Raw genomic sequence first — 19,807 nt, 5'->3', positions numbered from 1 at the left:
ACAAACATTTGCGCATGACAGTACATGCCTACTACTTCTAGATACGTTATAAAAACACCAATACTATGATTTTGCTAAAACTGAATGCGGCATATTGACAGAGTCCGTGACTTTACGTCGCCAGAAATATACCTACCTCGAAGCATACTTCGTACACGGTATTGTCACGGACCTGAGAAATGCATTTCACGGTGACTCGGGCGTCCTCATCTTCTATCGTCTGCTCCACGTCATAAGCGTGACTTACTAGCTTTACTCCTTTTTTTAGATTCAATAGTGTTGACGTCACTGCGGCCACCCCGCCCACCATACCCTCTCTCAGAGCAGGTGCTGGTTGGCAAGAATTTTTCCGCCGGCAGCATCTTTCAGCTTAGCAGAGGTGCGTGTCTGCATTCCTTCGACAGAAATTTCTGCGTTGCTATGTTCTAAAGTCACAGCTTTTCAAAGGACGGGGTTGCGGAAGGGTCACTTCTTATACTGTGGAAATTCGCTAGTCGTAGATGTATAAATAGAGAAACTTTAGAGTACTGAAAAACGCGACTAGCACGCAGTGGGCTTCGCCCACGTAGATGGCAGCCACAGGAAAATCTGTTCTTTTTTGAAAGCGAACGTTTTGATTGTATATAGTGACAGGCACTTTAAAAAATATTTGCGTCGCATGGATGTAAACTTATTCAATTTCCATCGTGACATGTTCAATGCAGTTCTAAACGAGTTAAAGCATTGGCGGCAGCTTGGTTTTGAGCCCCTGTGCGCGACATCACGGATAAGATACTCACTCATTGTGCAAACGTCTAGTCGGAGATGAATTGAAAAAAAATACTGTTTGCCGTGCGTTAGTCTGAGATTAACATGTCCTCGTGAAAATTAAAGAGAAATTCTGCCGCTGCGTTTCTCAATCACCCAGCGAAATCATTGTGATGTAAGGCCCGACAACTTAAAATTATATATTATTATCTGGCACAGTTACCTTGCTGCATTTGACACCTATAACGTGTTCTTGTACCTATATTGCTCCTTTAGGCTTGATGCACAACTCCTAATGCGCGTTGTCACTTCATAAGGATCAAGCCGTAAAAGTACAAAGTAAATAAGAAATGAAAATCTCCGCTGCTGCCATTACCACGTATCAGGTATCCGATAATACGAGTTATAGCCGTGGTGAAGCGTATATGCAGACTCGGCAACGCCACAACGCTGCTTATAGCTCATGCGTAGTCGTACATATCACCCAGAGATCATGCACTTTTATTTTTCTGCACGCCGCGCGTACGCTGAAATGTACCCACTCGCAGAACATTGCATCAAATGCATCTTTATCTTGACTAAAATGTCAGATCGTAAAGTTCCATTGACAACCGCTTACTGCAACTAGCCCTCAACGAATACCAGTGTTTTCGGAAACAGGACGCATCGCGTTATTCGCACTGCACACACCCACGCACAATATTCACACTTTCACCGTCCGTATAAAGGTGAACCAACATTGTCGATGCCTTTCAACGCACACTACACAACACAGTCAACACTGCACATTTTCGAAGACGATGCCGCTGTTCCTCGCACAGGCCGCCACGTGTGTTCACTTCTCTGAGATAAACAGCTAACGAACGTGGCAAATATTTCATCACGCACTTCACTACACACCTAGATGTTCTCTGACACATACCACAGCTAATGTTTCCACTGCGAAATAAAGATTAGGGATTCAAAAAGAAACAAAAGCCTTGCTCAAGCACCGAGCGACTGCACTCCACTCAGCCACCGGCAAGAGTGTCTTACCAACCAGCGCCTTGCACGTGCACATATGACGCCACGCGGTGACGTACCCCGGTAGAGGTCTATTTCGGAAGCACTTGTCGAGCTCAGAAAGATTTCTGAAGCCGCACTGCAGACGGTCCGTGAGGAGACTCAAACGCAACGCGCATGCTGTGCATGAGCCCGTAAGCGAGCGGTAGCGCGTTGGCCGGAAGGGAAAATGCTTGATATATACATCCCCAATTTCTACTTTTATACCAGAGATGTCACTGCCTGTCCGAAGTCGCAGCGCCACCATGCGTTACTTCGGCTCCCTATGGGCTGTAGCTGTACAACAGAACAAACGACAAGTTGAATACTACTATTGCGTGCTGCCTTTTCTTTCCTTGTATGCTTTCATCACATCAATAAACGCAGGGAGAATTAGCTTTCCTAGTAGAGTTTTAGTGTGTCCTACAAGCAGTACGACACAGTCGCCAATGACACGCAAAGAGCTATGGCATGGTCTTTTTCTAATGGTATCAATGCCAAACGCAGACATACATACCTGTAATGTTGGGTCAGTTTTCCCACCGTACTTGTACCAGAACTCGAGGCATTGAGGTTGCTTTTGACCGGGCCACTCGGGGCTAGTGAGCAAGGCACCATCACGTGGTACGTTGGGTGGCCTGGCTGTCAAGCAGTAAACTGAAGGAAAGAAATCATGGTGTTCAATAACGAATAATTATACAGAGATATTCTTTTAAAATATTTTTTAAATGTCAAATCTTGCTACTAGCACACTGAGAAACCTGAACATCTTGGGAATTCACTACACTACGAAACACATGCACTTGCATGGTCGTGTTGTACCAAATAAATAACGTCCGCATTGAAGCAACCTTTGAAGACAGACCAGTATAATTTAGGCAATAGACAGGGAAAAAAAAATGTTCCCCTTTCCAACAATGCACAGAAAAAACTTGCTCGCGAACTAAAAGCTACTTAATGGATTCAAAAGGTTTAACGCCCCGAAACGACAAGGAGAAAGTATTACTTGACTGTCAAAAGAGGTAAGTGAACATTGTGTTAGTCTATGGGTTTTATAAGCAAAAGCGACGCTGGCTATGAGCGACACCATTGTGGAGGGCACGACATACATATGCGAACTTGCTAAAATTATACACGTGCAGTAAAATACTGAAATACACGGGGCCGTTACCTTGTCAACTCCAGTGAAATACCAGCTCCATACTGATCGAAGATGTCTGTACGTACGCATTAAAAACACAAAAGGTGTTTTACGCATTCGGGTCTTGTGCGGTGGTGTAGCGGTTAGAGTGATTGGTTCTTGAGCCCAAGTTGGCAGGTTCGTTTCCGGCTGCGACTGAGGTAAATGCTAGAGCAAATGCTAGATGTGCTCTGCGCTGTCAGCACACGTGAAATAACACGAGGTGGTAAAAATTCCGGCGCCCTAATTACTATGGTGTCTCTTGTTACCCTATCAAGGTTTGGGATGTAAAACCCCAGATATGATACTGCATTCGCCAGAGATGACACAAAGGAAAAGCTATCTTCATTTCCTTGCAATTGGTGTATAGATACTCTCCCGCCACCGGCAGTAAACTTTCTGTTCATAGCGTAGTTTCTTGGTGCCTGTTGAATCAGATGCATTGCAAGCGTTCTCCGCCATTTCCGCTGGTGTCGCACAGCCTCCGCAATCAACCCCTTTAATGACGAAGCGATGATTTAATGAAAAGGTGTCATCATGTAAACTCATGTCATGTGCCGCCACACGACGCCCTCGTAAGGTGACGTCATCGCATGACGATATTCCGCCTTACTCACGCCGACGTCGCGGGAACCAACGGCGCCGATGGTCAGTCTTCGAGTTTGATGTAGTAACGTAGTTCTTTGTCTTACTGAAAACTTGTTTTCAAGAAAGAGGGGGATAACTGATCTAGTTTCTTCATTTTCTCTAATTTTCTCACAACTTACTAATATAATTAGGTGAAGAAAGCGTGAGTGATCCCAGTATTTATGGATTTTCAGCCGACTAGACAAGGATTCGGTATCGTTTCAGGTTTCCCGCTCCACCAATGCATCCACGTTGTGTTCATGTCTAGCGTGTGCTGAAAGCGGTATGACAGTGCTGCTAGACAAAGACAAGTGACATGCTATCATATTAGAAGCATCGCATGATTGTCAATTCTATCACATTATACCTGTGATTCATCAGTGGTACAGGTGGGCCTTTTATAGCCCTTCTCACATCCTGTATCATGATACGAATAAAAGAATGACGTAACAGATTGGTCATGGCGGTAAATACCTGCCCCTATGAATACAGTGATAAACACGGCACTAAGTATTCATCGCTTCCTCCAAGCTTTTCTATGTGGGAACCGGACCCTTACAGCAAGTGGCGAAAATAGTCAGTCACTCAATCAGTCTGCCAATAAATCAATAATTGAATAAATCAATCAATCCATTTTCATTTACAACATATCATAACACTTTGTCTGGGGTCCTCTCGGTGAAAAGCTGTTCTAAACAGCCTGAAACTGCCTGAACGCAATTTTGTTGAGATTGATTTGTGACATCGAAAGTGCACTACGTTGGGTTTTGGCCCCACAGTGGTAGTCTAGTGGCTAAAGCACTCGGCTGCTGACCCGCAGGTCATGGGATTGAATCCCGGATGCGGCGGCTGCGTTTCCGACGGATGCGAAAATGCTGCAGGCCCATGTGCTCAGATTTGGATGCATGCTAAATAACCCCAGGTGGTTGAAATTTCTGGAGTCTTCCACTACGGCATCTCTCATAATCATATGGTGGTTTTGGGACGTTAAACCACATATATCAATCAATTCAAGTGAACTGACGTCATGTGCACGTGAAACGCACGTAAACAAACTTTGCGCACGCTTGGTTCACCACGCACGCCATTAATTCACCAGGCTGCCCACTCCAAACGTGCTTCAGAGTTGAATTCCGAGCTTCGTTATTCGTGGTGATGCATGGCTGCTGCGTGTTTCAGTGCAGCAGCAGGTAAGAAAAAGAAGTAAAATTATTTCATATTCTGCGAGGTGGAGAGAGCGCCGTGCGTGCGAAGCATCGGATTGAAAACATCGAGCGAAAAAACTTCGCCCCTTTTGAGCACGTCGTTGTTCGAGGTAATTGCTATGAATTTTTTTAAATTTACCTGGATATCTGGATAGAGTTGTTTGGTAATTAGAATGTTCAATGCATAGCCGGACGGCCCATGGTGTTAAATCCCGAACACATATAAATTTGGGTATAGGTTTTTCCGAATCTCTATGCTATGCCACTTTTTTGTGCCCTGAGAAAGCTTTGTTGTGCTTTCGCACGTACGTTAATTGTCAAAGTATGCACTTTGTAAGCTAACATGTCTACTTCCTAACTTGCAGTTCTAAGTGTATGTGTTTGTGCGGCTGTGCGCGTGCTCGTTTATGAGTACGTATACGTGTGCGCCTACGTTTGCTTGTGGTGATGTATTTCAGTATTTCCACCGGTGTCCGTGCGTCTGACAGCGTACGTGTGTGTTCACGTGAGTACGTGCGTTGGGCTGTCTGTATCCTGTGCGTGCGTGTGCCACGCAAGTATGTCTGTGTATGCCTACGTGTGCGTTCGTTTGTATATGTCTGTATTCGCGCATGCGTATGTGCGTGAGCACCTGCGTGTGCATGTGTATTTATTCGCGTGCTATATTGCACGTGAGTGTGCGCATGTATTTGTGTGTGTACGCGTCAGCGTGAGCATGCGTTGGCGTACGTCTAAACTGTAATTATAAGACAGATTTATAAGCGCGATAAAAGACGGAACTTTTAGAGAAGAAACACACACACAGCGCTGAGTGTGTTTCTTCTCTAAAAGTTTCGTCTTTTTTTTGTGCTGATCTGATAGAAGGGAGAGGAGGGGGTTGATAGTGCAGCTTGAATAGGTAAAGTGCTGATTCTGTTGTAGGGGGGCAAGCGCCTCTTTTGCAACCCCTCCTTAACCATCGCCCACGTCACTAGGTCCTGGTCGCAGGCGGAGAAGAGCGAGAAAGTACGTGATAGCGGAAGAAGAGCAGTTAGAAATTTCCATCGTTGTAACCACCTCTGCAACAACCGTGCGTCGCACTAGGCTTTCACCGTCTCATTCTTAGAAAGTTCTAAGCATACCCACTTCACAAACCTAATAGCACGGAAACAAACACAAGGGTTGAAAAAACGCATTTCGTCACCTAAATCTCAAATTCTCACAGTGCTTCACGCAGTAGTGAAGGAGAGACAGTTGCACATGAAGGCCTAATACCTAGCTTCCAGTTATTGCTGCCCATCTTGAATCAGCCTAATTAAAAAGAAAAGATGGCTCACTCACGGGAATCGTCTGGTACCGAGGACGCATCTGGGCCCACCATCGATGCATAGTTACTCGTTCTTCTCCATGTGGTGGCTGCAGTCCAACCGCAAGTGTCGAACTCGAAGTCACAATAACCTGCGTGGGTGTAGGGTTTCTGAATGCTTCAGGAAAATAATAAAGCCTACTTCAAGCATAGTCACTATTCTATCTACATAAACAAAACGAGAGATCTTTGACTATCCAGTGATTCAACATGCGTGATAATTCGTAACTGAAAAAAATCACGTAATATCCGTGGAATGAATGATGAGCAGTGGGGAAGCTGGAGAGCGAGAGATCATCGGTAAACTGTAACTCTCTCGTGAAAATTGGCCCTCTACATCATTAGAAAGACGTAGGGCTGTTCATATATTATAAAAATCAACTTTTATATCGTTCTTCTTCATTTGCTGTTTCACTTCGTCTTTTGTTCTTTTCATTTCTTCATTTTCATGCTGGCTGTATTGCGAGGTTCCTTTATTGTACGGCTTTATGATTCGTGAAATGAAGCGAGAGAGGTTTTTCTACTGGCTGCAGTGGGAAGTTTCCAAACACTAAGTCTATGCACGTCCTTCGGATCGTGGTAGGTTGCAAATCGATACATCTGAATGCGTATTTGGAAAACACGTGCTGCACATGCAGTCATTGGCAATGAGGTCCATCTCTCCGTGCGTTCATCCGTGCGTCCGTGCCTGTGTCCATCCGTCTTTGCGCCCGTCCATGTGTCCATTCGTCCAGGCATCGTGCGTCTGCCTGCCTGCCTGCCTGCCTGCCTGCCGTCCGTCCGTCCGTCCGTCCATCTGTCCGTCTGTCTGTCTGTCTGTCTGTCTGTCCGTCCGTCCGTCCGCGCGTATGCGTGTATGTCTGTCTGCCTGTCTGTATATCCGTCCATCTGTCTCCTTTTCTGTGCGTCCGTGCGTTCATCCGTGCGTCCATGTCTGCGTCCGTCCATGTGTCTATTCGTCCATGCGTCGTGCGTTTGTTCGTCTGTTTGTTTGTCTCTCTGTCCCTCTGTCCGTCCATCTGTCTGTCTGTCTGTCCGTCCATCTGTCTGTCTGTCTGTCTGTCTGTCTGTCTGTCTGTCTGTCTGTCTGTCTGTCTGTCTGTCTGTCTGTCTGTCTGTCTGTCCGCTTATTGCTGCGTATGTGTTTATGTCTATCTGCCTGTCTGTTCATCCATCCGTCCATCCGTATGTCTGTCTGTCTGTCTGTCTGTCTGTCTGTCTGTCTGTCTGTCTGTCTGTCTGTCTGTCTGTCTGTCTGTCTGTCTGTCTGTCTGTCTGTCTGTCCACCCGTCCATCCGTACGTGTGTCTGTCTGGCTGTCTGCCCATCCATCCATGCGTCCGTATTTGTGTCCCTTTGCCTGTCTCTCCATCCGTCCATATATCTGTCTGTCTGGTTGTACATTTGTCTGTTACACTAGTGCCACCTGCATAGTGAGTCGTAACACTAGGTGGTTATGAACCAGTCACAAAAGACGTGTATGGACAAACCCACTGCTTGAGAAGCTTCAACCCTAAAAATAAAAATGCGAGGACACAAAAACAGATGTGGGACGACATACAAGCGCTCGTAGGCAGTGTCATGCATTCTCTGAGGTCCGTGCTTTGAAATTGCTGATGTGTTGTTAGCGCTGCAAGTTATCGCTACCACAAGTATATTATGAAAAAGCTTTTATTTTAATTGGCCCATTACTGTCCACCAGCAGTAATATCTAGCAATGTATACTGGTGTATAACTTCTAGGATGTTATTGCAACCGTGTTTTCTGCAGTTATCTCTTGTTTTCATGAAAAGTATGTACTACTTTTGAATTTGAACTTGCCAACACGTTGCAGCAGCCTTCCCTGTATACATTTTTTATTTTTCGGAGCATTGTTGTAGACCACACTTGACGTTTACGTCATAGTCAGGTTTTACCCCTAGTGTACAGAGGCATGTATTTATTAAATAAATAAACAGTGTTGTTCCTGATGTATTGCATTGCTCTCGCTGTTAGCATGTTTAGGCGTGTGCTGGTATAATACTGCATAGTTATTCGTAGTGAGATCGGGCTATAGGTGGCAGCACCGTCCCGCGAAAATGTGGATAGGTGGTTGGCGGCGCGTATACAAATGCACGCAGCGGCGCTTCATTGCGTGTGGTCTGAGCCGATTGTCGGCGGATAAAAGGCGCTGACTACAGTTCACTGTTAATATGTACGCTCTTTTCTACTGAATCGATGCACGACGCCTATGCAACATTAACATTACCTGCGAGAGCAGTGCATTCTGCCTTTCATAAGGATGCTCGCCATGGGTGACTCTCTTCGCGTTTCCGCACTACATCGCGCCTTTGCTGTATTGTTTGTACGCGTTTAGCTTGCATTCCGCCTGCTACGCGCTACTGTAGCGTGACTGAACTACTTATTTGCATCTTTGTTATCTGCATACTACAATAAAGAGATAAAGGAAGATTGTAGAAAGCCCGCATATCTGTGCGATCAGTTCAGCATCACCATTCGCACCTTGTACACGTATGATTTTCTGTTCAACATGAAATGTGGGACAGTTGATAAGTCTAGTCAGGAAAGATGAGTGGCTGACCGCGCTTTGCACCAATCTGTGTTTACCAGGTGCATGCACATGTTCTTGCACCAGTAAAAATATAAAAACCTTATATAGGAGTTCAGCAGAAAGCTTTCATGTATGAATTACGTGCATGAGAATACTATAAAAAAGGCCTGTTTAATAGGACAAGCATTTTTAAAAAGAAAAATGACCCCTGGCTTCTTCCGGCCACTAACAATACCACATCGACGCTGAAGACAATGTAAAAAACAAAATTTTCTGTGAAATCACACGGAATTATATATAAAGCATGCCGTCTGAATTATTTCTCAACGTCTGTGCTCTTTAAAGTGTTCTTAAAATATAAACACACAGTTGCACACGGTAACTCTGTTTTAGGTACAGTTTAAGTACCGATGTGTCAAACTTTATGAGATAGTATTATTCCTATGTAGTTGTATCACAGCGCGATACACACAAATATGGCTACTCGCATGATCGAGAAACTACAGTGCCGTAGTTGTACACCTACCAACAACGCGCAAGTGCATTGCATAGAAACTGTTTTTTTTTACAACTGAGTCACAACAGAACGCTACATTCACATAACATTTTTTAGTCCTCATGTTTGGTAGAATGCCAAGAGCATTTTTTGATGTGTTGGAAACAGAAAGTGGCACCCACTCTGAAATTATTCTGCTGAATGGAGGGTACGACGACAATAACCAGTACTCTGGAGAGTCGCACTCGCCGATCTTATTACAATGCATTAGCAGCCGAGCAAGACTAAATGCTTTCGTATGGATCGTTTCCGGCATACGTAGAAACACTTACACTTGTGCTTACATAACCGGACAAACCGCACTTTGAGAACGCGCATGCCATACACGCACATCGAAAAACGAAGTGGTTAGCAGACGACGCACGTAGCAATCTACGCCTGGCCACTTCAGCCAGTTGCCGTCAGGAGGCGGCTGTGCTCAATCTCGTGGCCAATTGAGACATCAATTAGCCACAAATGCATCTACATAGTAGACGTTCAGGTGGTGATGCATATAAATCACGGCCATGCACAAGTCGTGAAGTATGATTTCTCGCATATTATCAAAATTTCGACCATTAAGAAGCGGGACAACTGTGGGATAGAAGAGAAACGAGGTAAAATATTCATTTTATCCCATATAACGGGCGCGCCACACAAGAAGACAAATGCGAGAGCAGTCATGGCAATTTGAATGAAGAAATGTCATGCTATCAATAGAACCGCTACAGTTCAACAACTGTCATTGAAGAACTATTCTAATAGCAGAGGAGCGGAAGAAAACAATGGGAATTTATAAATAAACAACGTATTACAAGACAAACACAAAATACGCTGACTCACCTCTTCCGTCCGTTACCACGTCGCATGCTCCCATGGTTAGCTCGAAAGGTCCTAGAGCGACCATCGCATCGTTACGCAGAGGCTTGAAATTTGCCACCACGAAAACCATCTGCGTGTTGTAAATGGTTGATATATTGAATACTGCGAAATTGTGTTTCATGTCAATGCGAGAAAAAATAGGAAGTGTTGTGACTGGGACATACCGCACACGATTATCTCGCCCTTCTCATTGTCGTAACACAAAACTGGTTACGTGACACAATGAAAATATTTTAAATAAGGGAGACATATAAAAAAGTGAGTACATTCTCTGAATTTTCCAAAGCTGTCATCTTAGAACTTGCAGGTTGCCTATCATGAAATCTCTATTCGCTGTAGGTATGGTTTTCTCTAAATTCGTTTTAGGAACAATCCACAAGTGTATGAGCATGTAATATTACACGTTATTTATTGTATTCTTAATAACAGCAGTTAAGATTGGGATTACGGAAGACATCCCGATGGTTACGATGGCCACGACGACACGTTGAATGACTGAACAGCCCCGGTTGCTCACTTCCTGGCAAACGTCTGTTTATTTATACACGGACACTTATTTACAAACAAAGGCCGGGGGGGCCACTAAACCGACCGCGCAGTAGGTACTGGGCTATATTAACGTCGGCGTTACTTGCCGAGCCCTTCGTATCTTTCACACATCGACACCTACTTGTAGTATCAACCTTGGATCAGGGTCGGTGCTGAGCATGACCTCTGTTCCTGTCGGAGAATTTCAAGCTGAATGGTTGTGCCGCCCGCGATCTCCGACGCCAGCGTAGCTCTCGCCGACTGGTTCGCTCTCCGCGACCTCCTGACGACGTGCAGCTTTCGCCGTGTGGTGCCCCGTCCTCGGACTTCTTCGGCCGGCCCCCATCTTTCCCATCTCCTTCGTTTACTGTCGCTTGCCTGTCTTATTTTTTGTCGCTTGTCTGTCTTAATGTGACAGCACGGTGCCGCATTATATTGTTGGGAGCGGTGTCGCGACAGGGACCACTTATTTCTCAGTCGGGCTCACCGTGAGAACGCTACCGCCGTGCGGGTGAACAAAAGCTAACGGCGTTTGGCGACAAAGGCGCATTCAGAGGAGATTGGCTTAGTATGCGTCTGGGCCGACTCTTTTCATTAACTTCCTTTTTAGTTGGGTGTCGTCTACAGACTGGCCATCATTCGCGCGCGCCAAGCATAACTACAGCTGAATTATACACGGAGAAAAAAGAAAACAGAAAGAGAGTCACTGACACCTACTATAAAGATTATTTAACACATGGTGATGTCTTGCACATTCAGAAAAACGTTGTAGACAGCATATTTACCATGCAAGGCGTGCAAATACTCAAATATTAGGCACTTTCATTATGCGGCTTGTATGGTTTGGCATTCTCTTGATTTCAAAATAAGAATTAGGTACTCAAATTTTTCAAACACGAGTACTTCAAACCACATTTCGAACATGTTTAGTGACACTTAAATGGTATTCAGTTAGCATGGCGAAAAACTTTGAATTAACAAGATAAACTTCATTTTTGGCAGCAGTGCTAAGCGGCCCCGCTTAGAACTGCTGCCACCTTCATTCCTGTGTGATCCAAAAACTTATTTTTCTATTATACAGTAGGCTGCCTTGGCCAGCACCTCCTGGTTGAAGTAAATACTCGCGATGCAAAAGCTTTTATACCATGCCAAGCACTCCAATTTTGCGTTCGCCTTGCTTTTCACATGTTGGCGAAGCCGCATGTTTATTGCCGCCAGAATGTGTCCCCGTTATTTTCGTGTTCGCACTGATTCTATCATCAAAAATAGGTAGTCCTAAGTATGCGTCAAACAGGCAGCCAAAAAACTGAGATTTTTTAATGTTTTAAAATGAAAGAAAGCTGTATCGGCAAGTGCAAGAGGGCCACCAGTTTGTCACAAACATCGCAATATCAAGGACAACTTTTCTATTGTTAGTAATTTCTTACTGTGAAGTATAAGGTCTTTTTAATTTATCAACCAGCAGTGAAACACTTGATGTATCGGTATCAGAGTTTACATGACTAGGCATCCTGAACTCCGGACTGCCTAGCTACCGGAAGTAAGTATATTGCACACCAGTGGCTCAGTATTACCGGTGCCATAATGCAGCGACAAGGAACCAATAATTCACCACGGCTGGAGATTATCGCGATAAGAGTATCACGATAATATCTTAGAGATACATTTGGGTATATTTATGAAGATACACTTGACAAATGCATTTGGATATTTGTAGTTAAATACTTTTACCATGTATCTACCATATCGTGACACCGTGCAGGATGTGCAGGACATGGACATAACTTTTCCCAGAGATGAGCTGAGGTGTTCTCAGTTTGTGAAAAGAAGAATTCGTTTTGCTAAGGCTCGTCACTTTTGGGCGGTACATGGAGGTTGATGAAGGGTTGCCTAAACCCAGAGAATTACCCAGATCGGAGCGGTAGGGTGTCAGTACCTATGTGACGCAAAAGAGATATCATCGTGCTACAGCACCTTCCTGCTTTGAAGGTGGTATTTTATGTTTCTCAATTGGAGCTCTTTCATTGAGGCTGAAATGACGCGGTCTATACAGCAGCCTACTTAGCATGCTGTAGTTCATTTGGCGCAACACTATTATCAGGTCAGCATACTTATTTCACTAAGTAATACGTACACTCTTTCTTCATTCGCCGGTGCTCGTAAGTGACGTGACATTTGCTTGGGGAGAACGTCTAATTGGTTTGCAACAGTACTCAAGAGATTCACGCCACGCTGTACCTAATGAAGTATTTGGCATCAACATCCTCTATACATCAATGATACTCAAGTATCTGTATTCTTGTATTTATGTATCTGTATTCCGGAATACTTTTCTACATCTTTTTGCAAAGTACCTCTGGCACTTTACGTCAAAAACAAATGTATCTCGGTATCTGTATTTCAGGTTTACAGCCCATGTTTTTCAATTATTGTATTCCTGAAAATTTTCAGGATATCTCTGCCCCGCCCCATATTCAACCAATAAGAAACCTCTGCGATTATGAATATCGAACGCAAACTCCTAGTGCCAGCTGAAAAACATATTACAGATTTGACTCCTCCTGCTTCATAACAAAACACAATGTGCGCGGACTGTTCAGAACCCCATCTTGGAACTTCGCAGATCCGCGGCTTGTCAAATGTTATGACCTAGAGCATGGTTTCCGGAATTTAGAGCCCCGCGTTCAAGAACATCCTGCGGCTACTCCTTCAACGTGCGACTAAGGACTCCGGCATAGCCAAGAGGGTAGGGGGATAGGGTGCATTGTATTTTTTTTACATTTTCTCGTTTTGGCAGGCGTATATTCACACACACACACATATACAAGCACGCCCAACCCTTCATAGTGTTTGTATGAAAAAAAACCTGTGGTTACAGCTTTTTTGGGTAAAATGATTTAGGCACAATTAGGTCTTGCGTCATCATGATAAAAGTGCTGGTACATCTAAAATTCCAAAATGACATGAAAGGCACAAAAACTTTATATTTAATAATGACGGACTCCTGGTCACGGTGATTTTTAGCTTCCCCGGCAGTTTTTTTTTGGCGATTGACAACATTTCGGAGCAACTTCTCTGAGAGTGTATGTTTATGCAGTTTTCTCGAAAATTTCTTTAATTATTCGAAAAATTATGATGAAGAAACTTTTGTGCTTGATGTCTGTCATTCTTGTGGCATTTGGCAATGCAGTAAGGCTATTCATTTCAGAAGAGGGGCGGTTTCAGCGGCTGGCAACATCTCAAAATACGGCACAGCTGGGCGAAACGAAGCTAAGCTACCATAATTATGTATAGTATAGTCTGAAGAAAGTGGGAAAAGAAGTGAGCTTGAGAATGACTGATGTGGCGCTAACACGAGGTAAAGTGGGAGAATGAAGCGTAAACACTACCATGGTCAAATATAGTACAGTGCACTCACACTTATGAGAGAGAAGGACAGTAAGCGCGAGGAAGGGTTATGTGAGTATGATGAGGAGAAAAAGCAGGAGGGGAGAAGGTAAGCATTAGCATAGCCATGTACAGTATAGCGCAGCAAGGCGATGAGAAGGAGAAGTGAGGATGAGGAGGAGCAAAGGGAGAAGGGGAGAGGGTAACGCAGAGCCTAACATTGTACACTAACAGTAGGGCAGAATGTTAGCCATAGTAAAGCTATGTACAGTATAGTACAGCAAGGCGGTGGGAAGTGAAATCGAGAACTAGAAAGAGGAAATGGAGGATGGCGAGAGTGCAAAGCAGAGCCTCACACTGTACACTCAAAGGACGAGAGAAGGTAAGCCATAGCATAACCATGTACAGTATAGTACAGCAAGGTGGTGGGAAGAGAAAGTGAAAAGTAGGAAAGGGACACAGCGAAAGGGTATACCAGAGTCTACCATTGTACACTTACAGGAGGAGAGAAGGAAATCCATAGCATAGCCATGTACAGTATAATACAGCAAGCAGTAGGAAGAAAAATTGAGGATAAGGATGAGGAAATGAAGGAGCGTACAGGGTAAAGCAGAACCTAGCACTGTAAACTATCAAGAGGAAAGATGATAAGTTTTAGCATAGCCATATACAGTATACTACAGCAAAGGTGTGGGACGATAAATCGAAAACGAAGAGAAAGAAAAGGAAGAAGAGAGAGGGTAGACATATTGAAACACTGTAAATAAACAGTGGGGGAGAACGTAAAGCCTAGCGTGGCATTATATAGTATAGTACAGAGAGGCAGTGGGAAAAGAGTCGAGAGCTGACCCGTGGCGTCATGGGGTAGTAATGTGATTTTTTTTCAGAACGCAGAGCCATTGGTATGTGGCACTATGGGGTCGTTAAGCGAAACATAGGAAACACCCGTTTTTGCTTCATAGTGCTGCATTGTCAGTGCAGCATAATAAACATAGCAGTCTTGAGAATCACACATCTATGCATATTTTAACAAAGAAACACACTACACCTATGCGCCTCAGTTATGCCTGATATTTGCTTTCTGATTGACAGTGTTCACTAGTATGATTGCATCTACGGGATGAAGGTGGGTGGGCGTTAAGCAAGGGGTTGAACTTTCACCGGGCGGCTACATCGTTGGACAGAATAGCCAACAGACAGACAGACAGACAGACAGACAGACAGACAGACAGACAGACAGACAGACAGACAGACAGACAGACAGACAGGTGGATGGACAAACATACATACAGACAGGCCAAAATTTCTTTGTTTAACTAGCCCAAGGGAGACTATCCTTTTTAAAATGTACGCTCCGCCTAGAGAACGGCGGCACGCTGGCCTATCACCTACGAAAGACAGACATGCTAACTGATTTCCGCTTGATCAGCAACTACTTTTTTGTCTAATGTAACCACTACTTAAAGTAATAGTTAAAGTACCATCATTCGTACCTCAAATGTATTGTTTAGAGGAACAACGATAAAAAATTCTATGACGAAATTTACTTAAGCGGTCAAGTTTCAGGACTAAAATTGGTGATACCAAGATGTGTAGGCCTGGGAAAGCCAACTATATGAAACGTTTTAGTGACGCTTCATCCTTATAAGTTGTTTGTTGTTTTAAGTTGGATATCTAAATGGCAACAAGAAACTATCGTTTCAACTGGACCAGCCATCAGTTTAAAACCGTACCCGTTAGGAAAGTGATTCACGTCACAACAATGAGTAAGCGCTATCGTATAGCTTATTTATGCATTTTATCTGGATTGTTGATAGAATTCACCAGAGATATATATATATATATATATATATATATATATATATATATATATATATATATATATATATATATATATATATATATATATATATATATATATGTGTGTGTGTGTGTGTGTGTATGTGTATGTGTTTTACTGTGCTGTTCTAAAGATAGCGATAGCCTGATGAAGGGTCTGCTCATGCAAATGAACGATGAAGTTGTACAGCCGTGATATACCTTGTTATGAACGCTATCCAAGCTCACTGTCCTTCGGACGTTGTACCATCGGTCGGCTGTGGTGCGATGACGTTGCAGGAAAAGCACCATAGTTTTTTTCGACCCACCCGTCATGGGAGACTTATTTAGGGTCAGTTGCAGCCAAATGTCACGACCACCGAACATGTGATACCAAAAGGAGAAGCAGGCTGGTTCTGACTGGGGTCCAACCATTGGTGATTGAAGCGCCGCTGCCCCTTGTAACTTCGCCAGACGTGACCCTGTTATGTAGGCTATGCTTCCTGTGTAAGAAATACAATAGGAATTGAAAATTAGAGTTGACAAATGATGGCAGAAGACGCATTAAGTCGTATTTAATAAAAGCACAAAGTGCCTCTTGGGCTCTTTTATATTAAGGCTGCTGCATCTAGTTTACCAAATTGTAATCTCACTTTTCATCAGAATCGAAGATTCATAAAGTTGGTTTGTCCTTGCTAAGCTAGGACAGTGCAACAAGCATAGGCATTTTCAGGGCAGCATAATAAACATAGCAGTATTCAGAACCATCCTTGACTGGAACTTTGACCTCCATCCGGACTTTGTCGACGTGAAGCTTCGCTTCTTTGTCACCTTCTGTTGGGGGTTGCCTTCACAAAAGCATATACAACCCTCATTGGATGGACCGACAATGCGGAATGCGACGTCTGCGGCACTGAAGAAGACATCGACTATCTGATATGCCGTCGCCCTCGATTTGCCAGTGAAACCCAGAACCTTTCGGACACATTGCGACAATTAGATGATCGCACACTCTCTATGCAGATACTACTGGAACACCGTCCTCGCCTTTCGTCGGCTCAAAAAGCAGTCAAAGCCGTCTTGTGCTTTCTGAAGACTACAGGCCTATGTAAACACCTTTAACTTTTGTGTAGTGCCACCGCTGCATACGCGTCAGCCCATTGACTGAATATCCTTTTTTCTTTCTTTCCCTTCTCTTTCTTCTCTCTCTCTCTCTCATCATTATGCCCCCTTTCCATTCCCCCAGCGTAGGGTAACAAACGGGGCATGTGCCTTGTTAACCTCCCTGCCTTCTCTCTTGTTGTTCTGGTCTTCCTATTCCGTCCTTCAGGGCTCCCCATAAGGAGGACGGAACGAATGTTTATCGTAAACACCTTCTTCTCACTGAGTGAAAAAATGGGGCAGCTTAAGTGCCCCACTCTTTTTTAGGCAACTACAGGTTGGGGTCCTCCCAAATGGAAGTAACGCTCATTCTAACTTGAATGCCCGTATTTTTTTCTTACGTGTGTTTTTTTAGCTATGTTCGTTTACTCATTTTGTTCTTTTAATATTGATTTCGAAAATCGAGCAATACAGAAGATCCTCAAAAGGACCCTCATCGGTAAATAAACTGCTGCAAATGTTCAAAGGGAGTGCCTTCGTCTGTGCCAAACGCTAGCCAACTATAGGACAACAACAAGCAGTATACAACAGCACGCAACAACAATCAGTGTTTAGCCAACGCTACCCCACATTAACTACTATTAAGAGCGCCCGGTGCACTCTCACTTCTCCCTCTAAGTGGCGTTTCTGGGGAGTTTTTTAATTTTTTTATTTATGATTAATCTTTTAGCCCGTATGCCAAATTGAACATCTTTACATACTTTAGTTCTGATGACCAAGCATTACACGGAGGGACGCAGTACCACCGAGAGCGAAAGAGAAGATGCAAACCGAACGCTAACGTTCAACTATAACTTGAAATTGTGACGCTGTATGGAAGTGAAACAGTGTCTGTGTCTCCTCTCACAGTCTTTGTGATGTGGCACAGCTCCGTTTAAGGTATCCCAGTCAACTAAACCTGTCCTTGCAAGTTCTATATAGAAACGTAACTGACTGGAAGTTTTTTTCTTTCTTTTTAACTTTTGGCTCGCACACTGGCCTTTTCAGTTGAACTCAATATCTCCTTCGGAGACTCTAGTTTACTTTGCATTACACGCCTCGCGTTAAAACAGGTTTACATCTGCCATTGCGTGGCGCCTGCGATCATCTCGTCGGTTTGAATAATGCAAAGAGCGCACAATTTTCCGGAAAATTGAACTTGTGCAGCGCTTTGATCCCGAAGATAAGTTCAGATGAATATCACCATTCACTATACTGTGTTTAGTTGGGCACGTCGGTTTCTTATGGAGTCTATTTGGTCGCAAACGGGCAACTTCTTGCCATCCTTCTTGTTGTATTAAGCCAGAATTGATCTTACGCTGTCGTTACTGGTAAATGTCGAATTCTCTTAAACTCTTATAGTTTCTCCCAATAACATCCTGGTCCTTCAGCTTTTGTACAGCTGTCCGTAAAAATCCTCCGCCATCTCGGCTATCCTATTCATATTAGTTATGACATTGCTCTTCTTGTTTCTCAACGCATACATTATATTTTTGCCCATGCAGAAGTCTGCCTTCGCAGCTCTTAGGCTTCCGCCGCGTTTTACAGCCTGCTCAATTCTTTAAATGTTATACCTCCAGATGTCGGCTACTTTACGCCTATTGATTAACTTCAGAAGCTCCACTAAATCTTTTTTGTCGGTTGAATTTGAAGCCTTCATCGTTTATTGTCTTTTATTAGGATTTTTCGTCTCCCGAAATAGTTTGCCAGTTTCCGGGCTAGTGGCTGAACCTCCAACTTCAATTTCACACGCTTTGATTGCACTAGTAATATTATCGTTCATTGTGTACACGCTAACGTCGGTTATCTCATTTAGTGGCTCGAATCAATTCTGAAGCAAAACTCTGAATTCTTGTATTTTTCCTCTCACCGCCAGTTTATTATTTGGCTTCTTGCGTATGAGTTTTTTTCTTTGCTTTTTAAAATCTAGGTGTATACAAGCTCTTACCATTTTATGTTCACTTAATGTAATCTTGCCAACTACTTCTACATCCCTCGAAAATGAAAGCCGTAGAAGGAATGCAAAGAGACAAAGCCACTGGTGAGGATAAAGTAACAACGAACCTCCTGAAAGATGGAGGAGAAATTGTGTTAGAAAAATTAGCCAAATTATATAAAAAAGTGTCTCTTGACAAAAGGTACCAGAATCTTGGGAGAACGCCAACATCGTCTTAATCCATTAGAAAGGAGACGTCAAGGACATAAAAAATTACAGGCCATTCAGCTTACTATCCCTTTTCTACAAAATATTTACATATGTAATAGCTAATAGAATTAAGACGATATTAGAGTTCAATCAGACAAAGTACCAAGCAGGAGTTTGTGCCAGTTACTCCACAATAGACTGTATTCATACTATCAATCAGATAATAGAGAAATGTGCTGAATACACCCAACACCTATACGTAGCTCTTATAGATTACGAGAAGGCGTTTGACTCAGTCGAGGCCTCAGCACTAATGCAGGCACTATGGAATCAGGGCATCGATGCACCCTACATAAACATACTGGAAGAACTCTACAGAGGATCCACAGCTACCATAGTTTTCCATAAAGAAAGGGAAAAAATTCTAATACTGAGGGGTGTAAAGCAGGGAGACACGGTCTCTCCAATGCTATTCACCACGTGTTTACAGGAGGTGTTCAGGAGCCTAGACTGGGAAGAGTTAGGGATAAGAGTTAATGGAAAGTACCTTAGTAACCTGCGATTCGCTGATGATTTTGCCTTGATGAGTAACTCAGGGGACGAATTACAGTTCAGGATTACTGAACTGGACACGGAAAGCAGAAAAGTAAGTCGGAAAATTAATATGCACAAACCT

At 43.6% G+C, this 19,807-nt stretch overlaps 1 protein-coding gene across 1 annotated transcript in view; it reads right to left on the bottom strand.

Moving 5' to 3' along the window:
* Nucleotides 1-19,807, bottom strand: part of LOC119169739 (MAM and LDL-receptor class A domain-containing protein 1) — a 242,581-nt gene that overhangs the window by 168,488 nt on the left and 54,286 nt on the right. The window contains exons 14-17 of the mRNA XM_075886844.1: nt 16,068-16,348; nt 10,074-10,182; nt 6,121-6,237; nt 2,306-2,445 (exon numbers count right to left, since the gene is read on the bottom strand). Coding sequence (XP_075742959.1) covers nt 2,306-2,445; nt 6,121-6,237; nt 10,074-10,182; nt 16,068-16,348 — 647 coding nt within the window. The remainder of the gene's footprint in view (nt 1-2,305; nt 2,446-6,120; nt 6,238-10,073; nt 10,183-16,067; nt 16,349-19,807) is intronic.

This window comes from Rhipicephalus microplus, chromosome 2 (assembly GCF_043290135.1).
Source record: "Rhipicephalus microplus isolate Deutch F79 chromosome 2, USDA_Rmic, whole genome shotgun sequence".
Classification (NCBI taxonomy): domain Eukaryota; kingdom Metazoa; phylum Arthropoda; class Arachnida; order Ixodida; family Ixodidae; genus Rhipicephalus; species Rhipicephalus microplus.
This window is presented reverse-complemented; position numbering and strand designations above follow the sequence as displayed.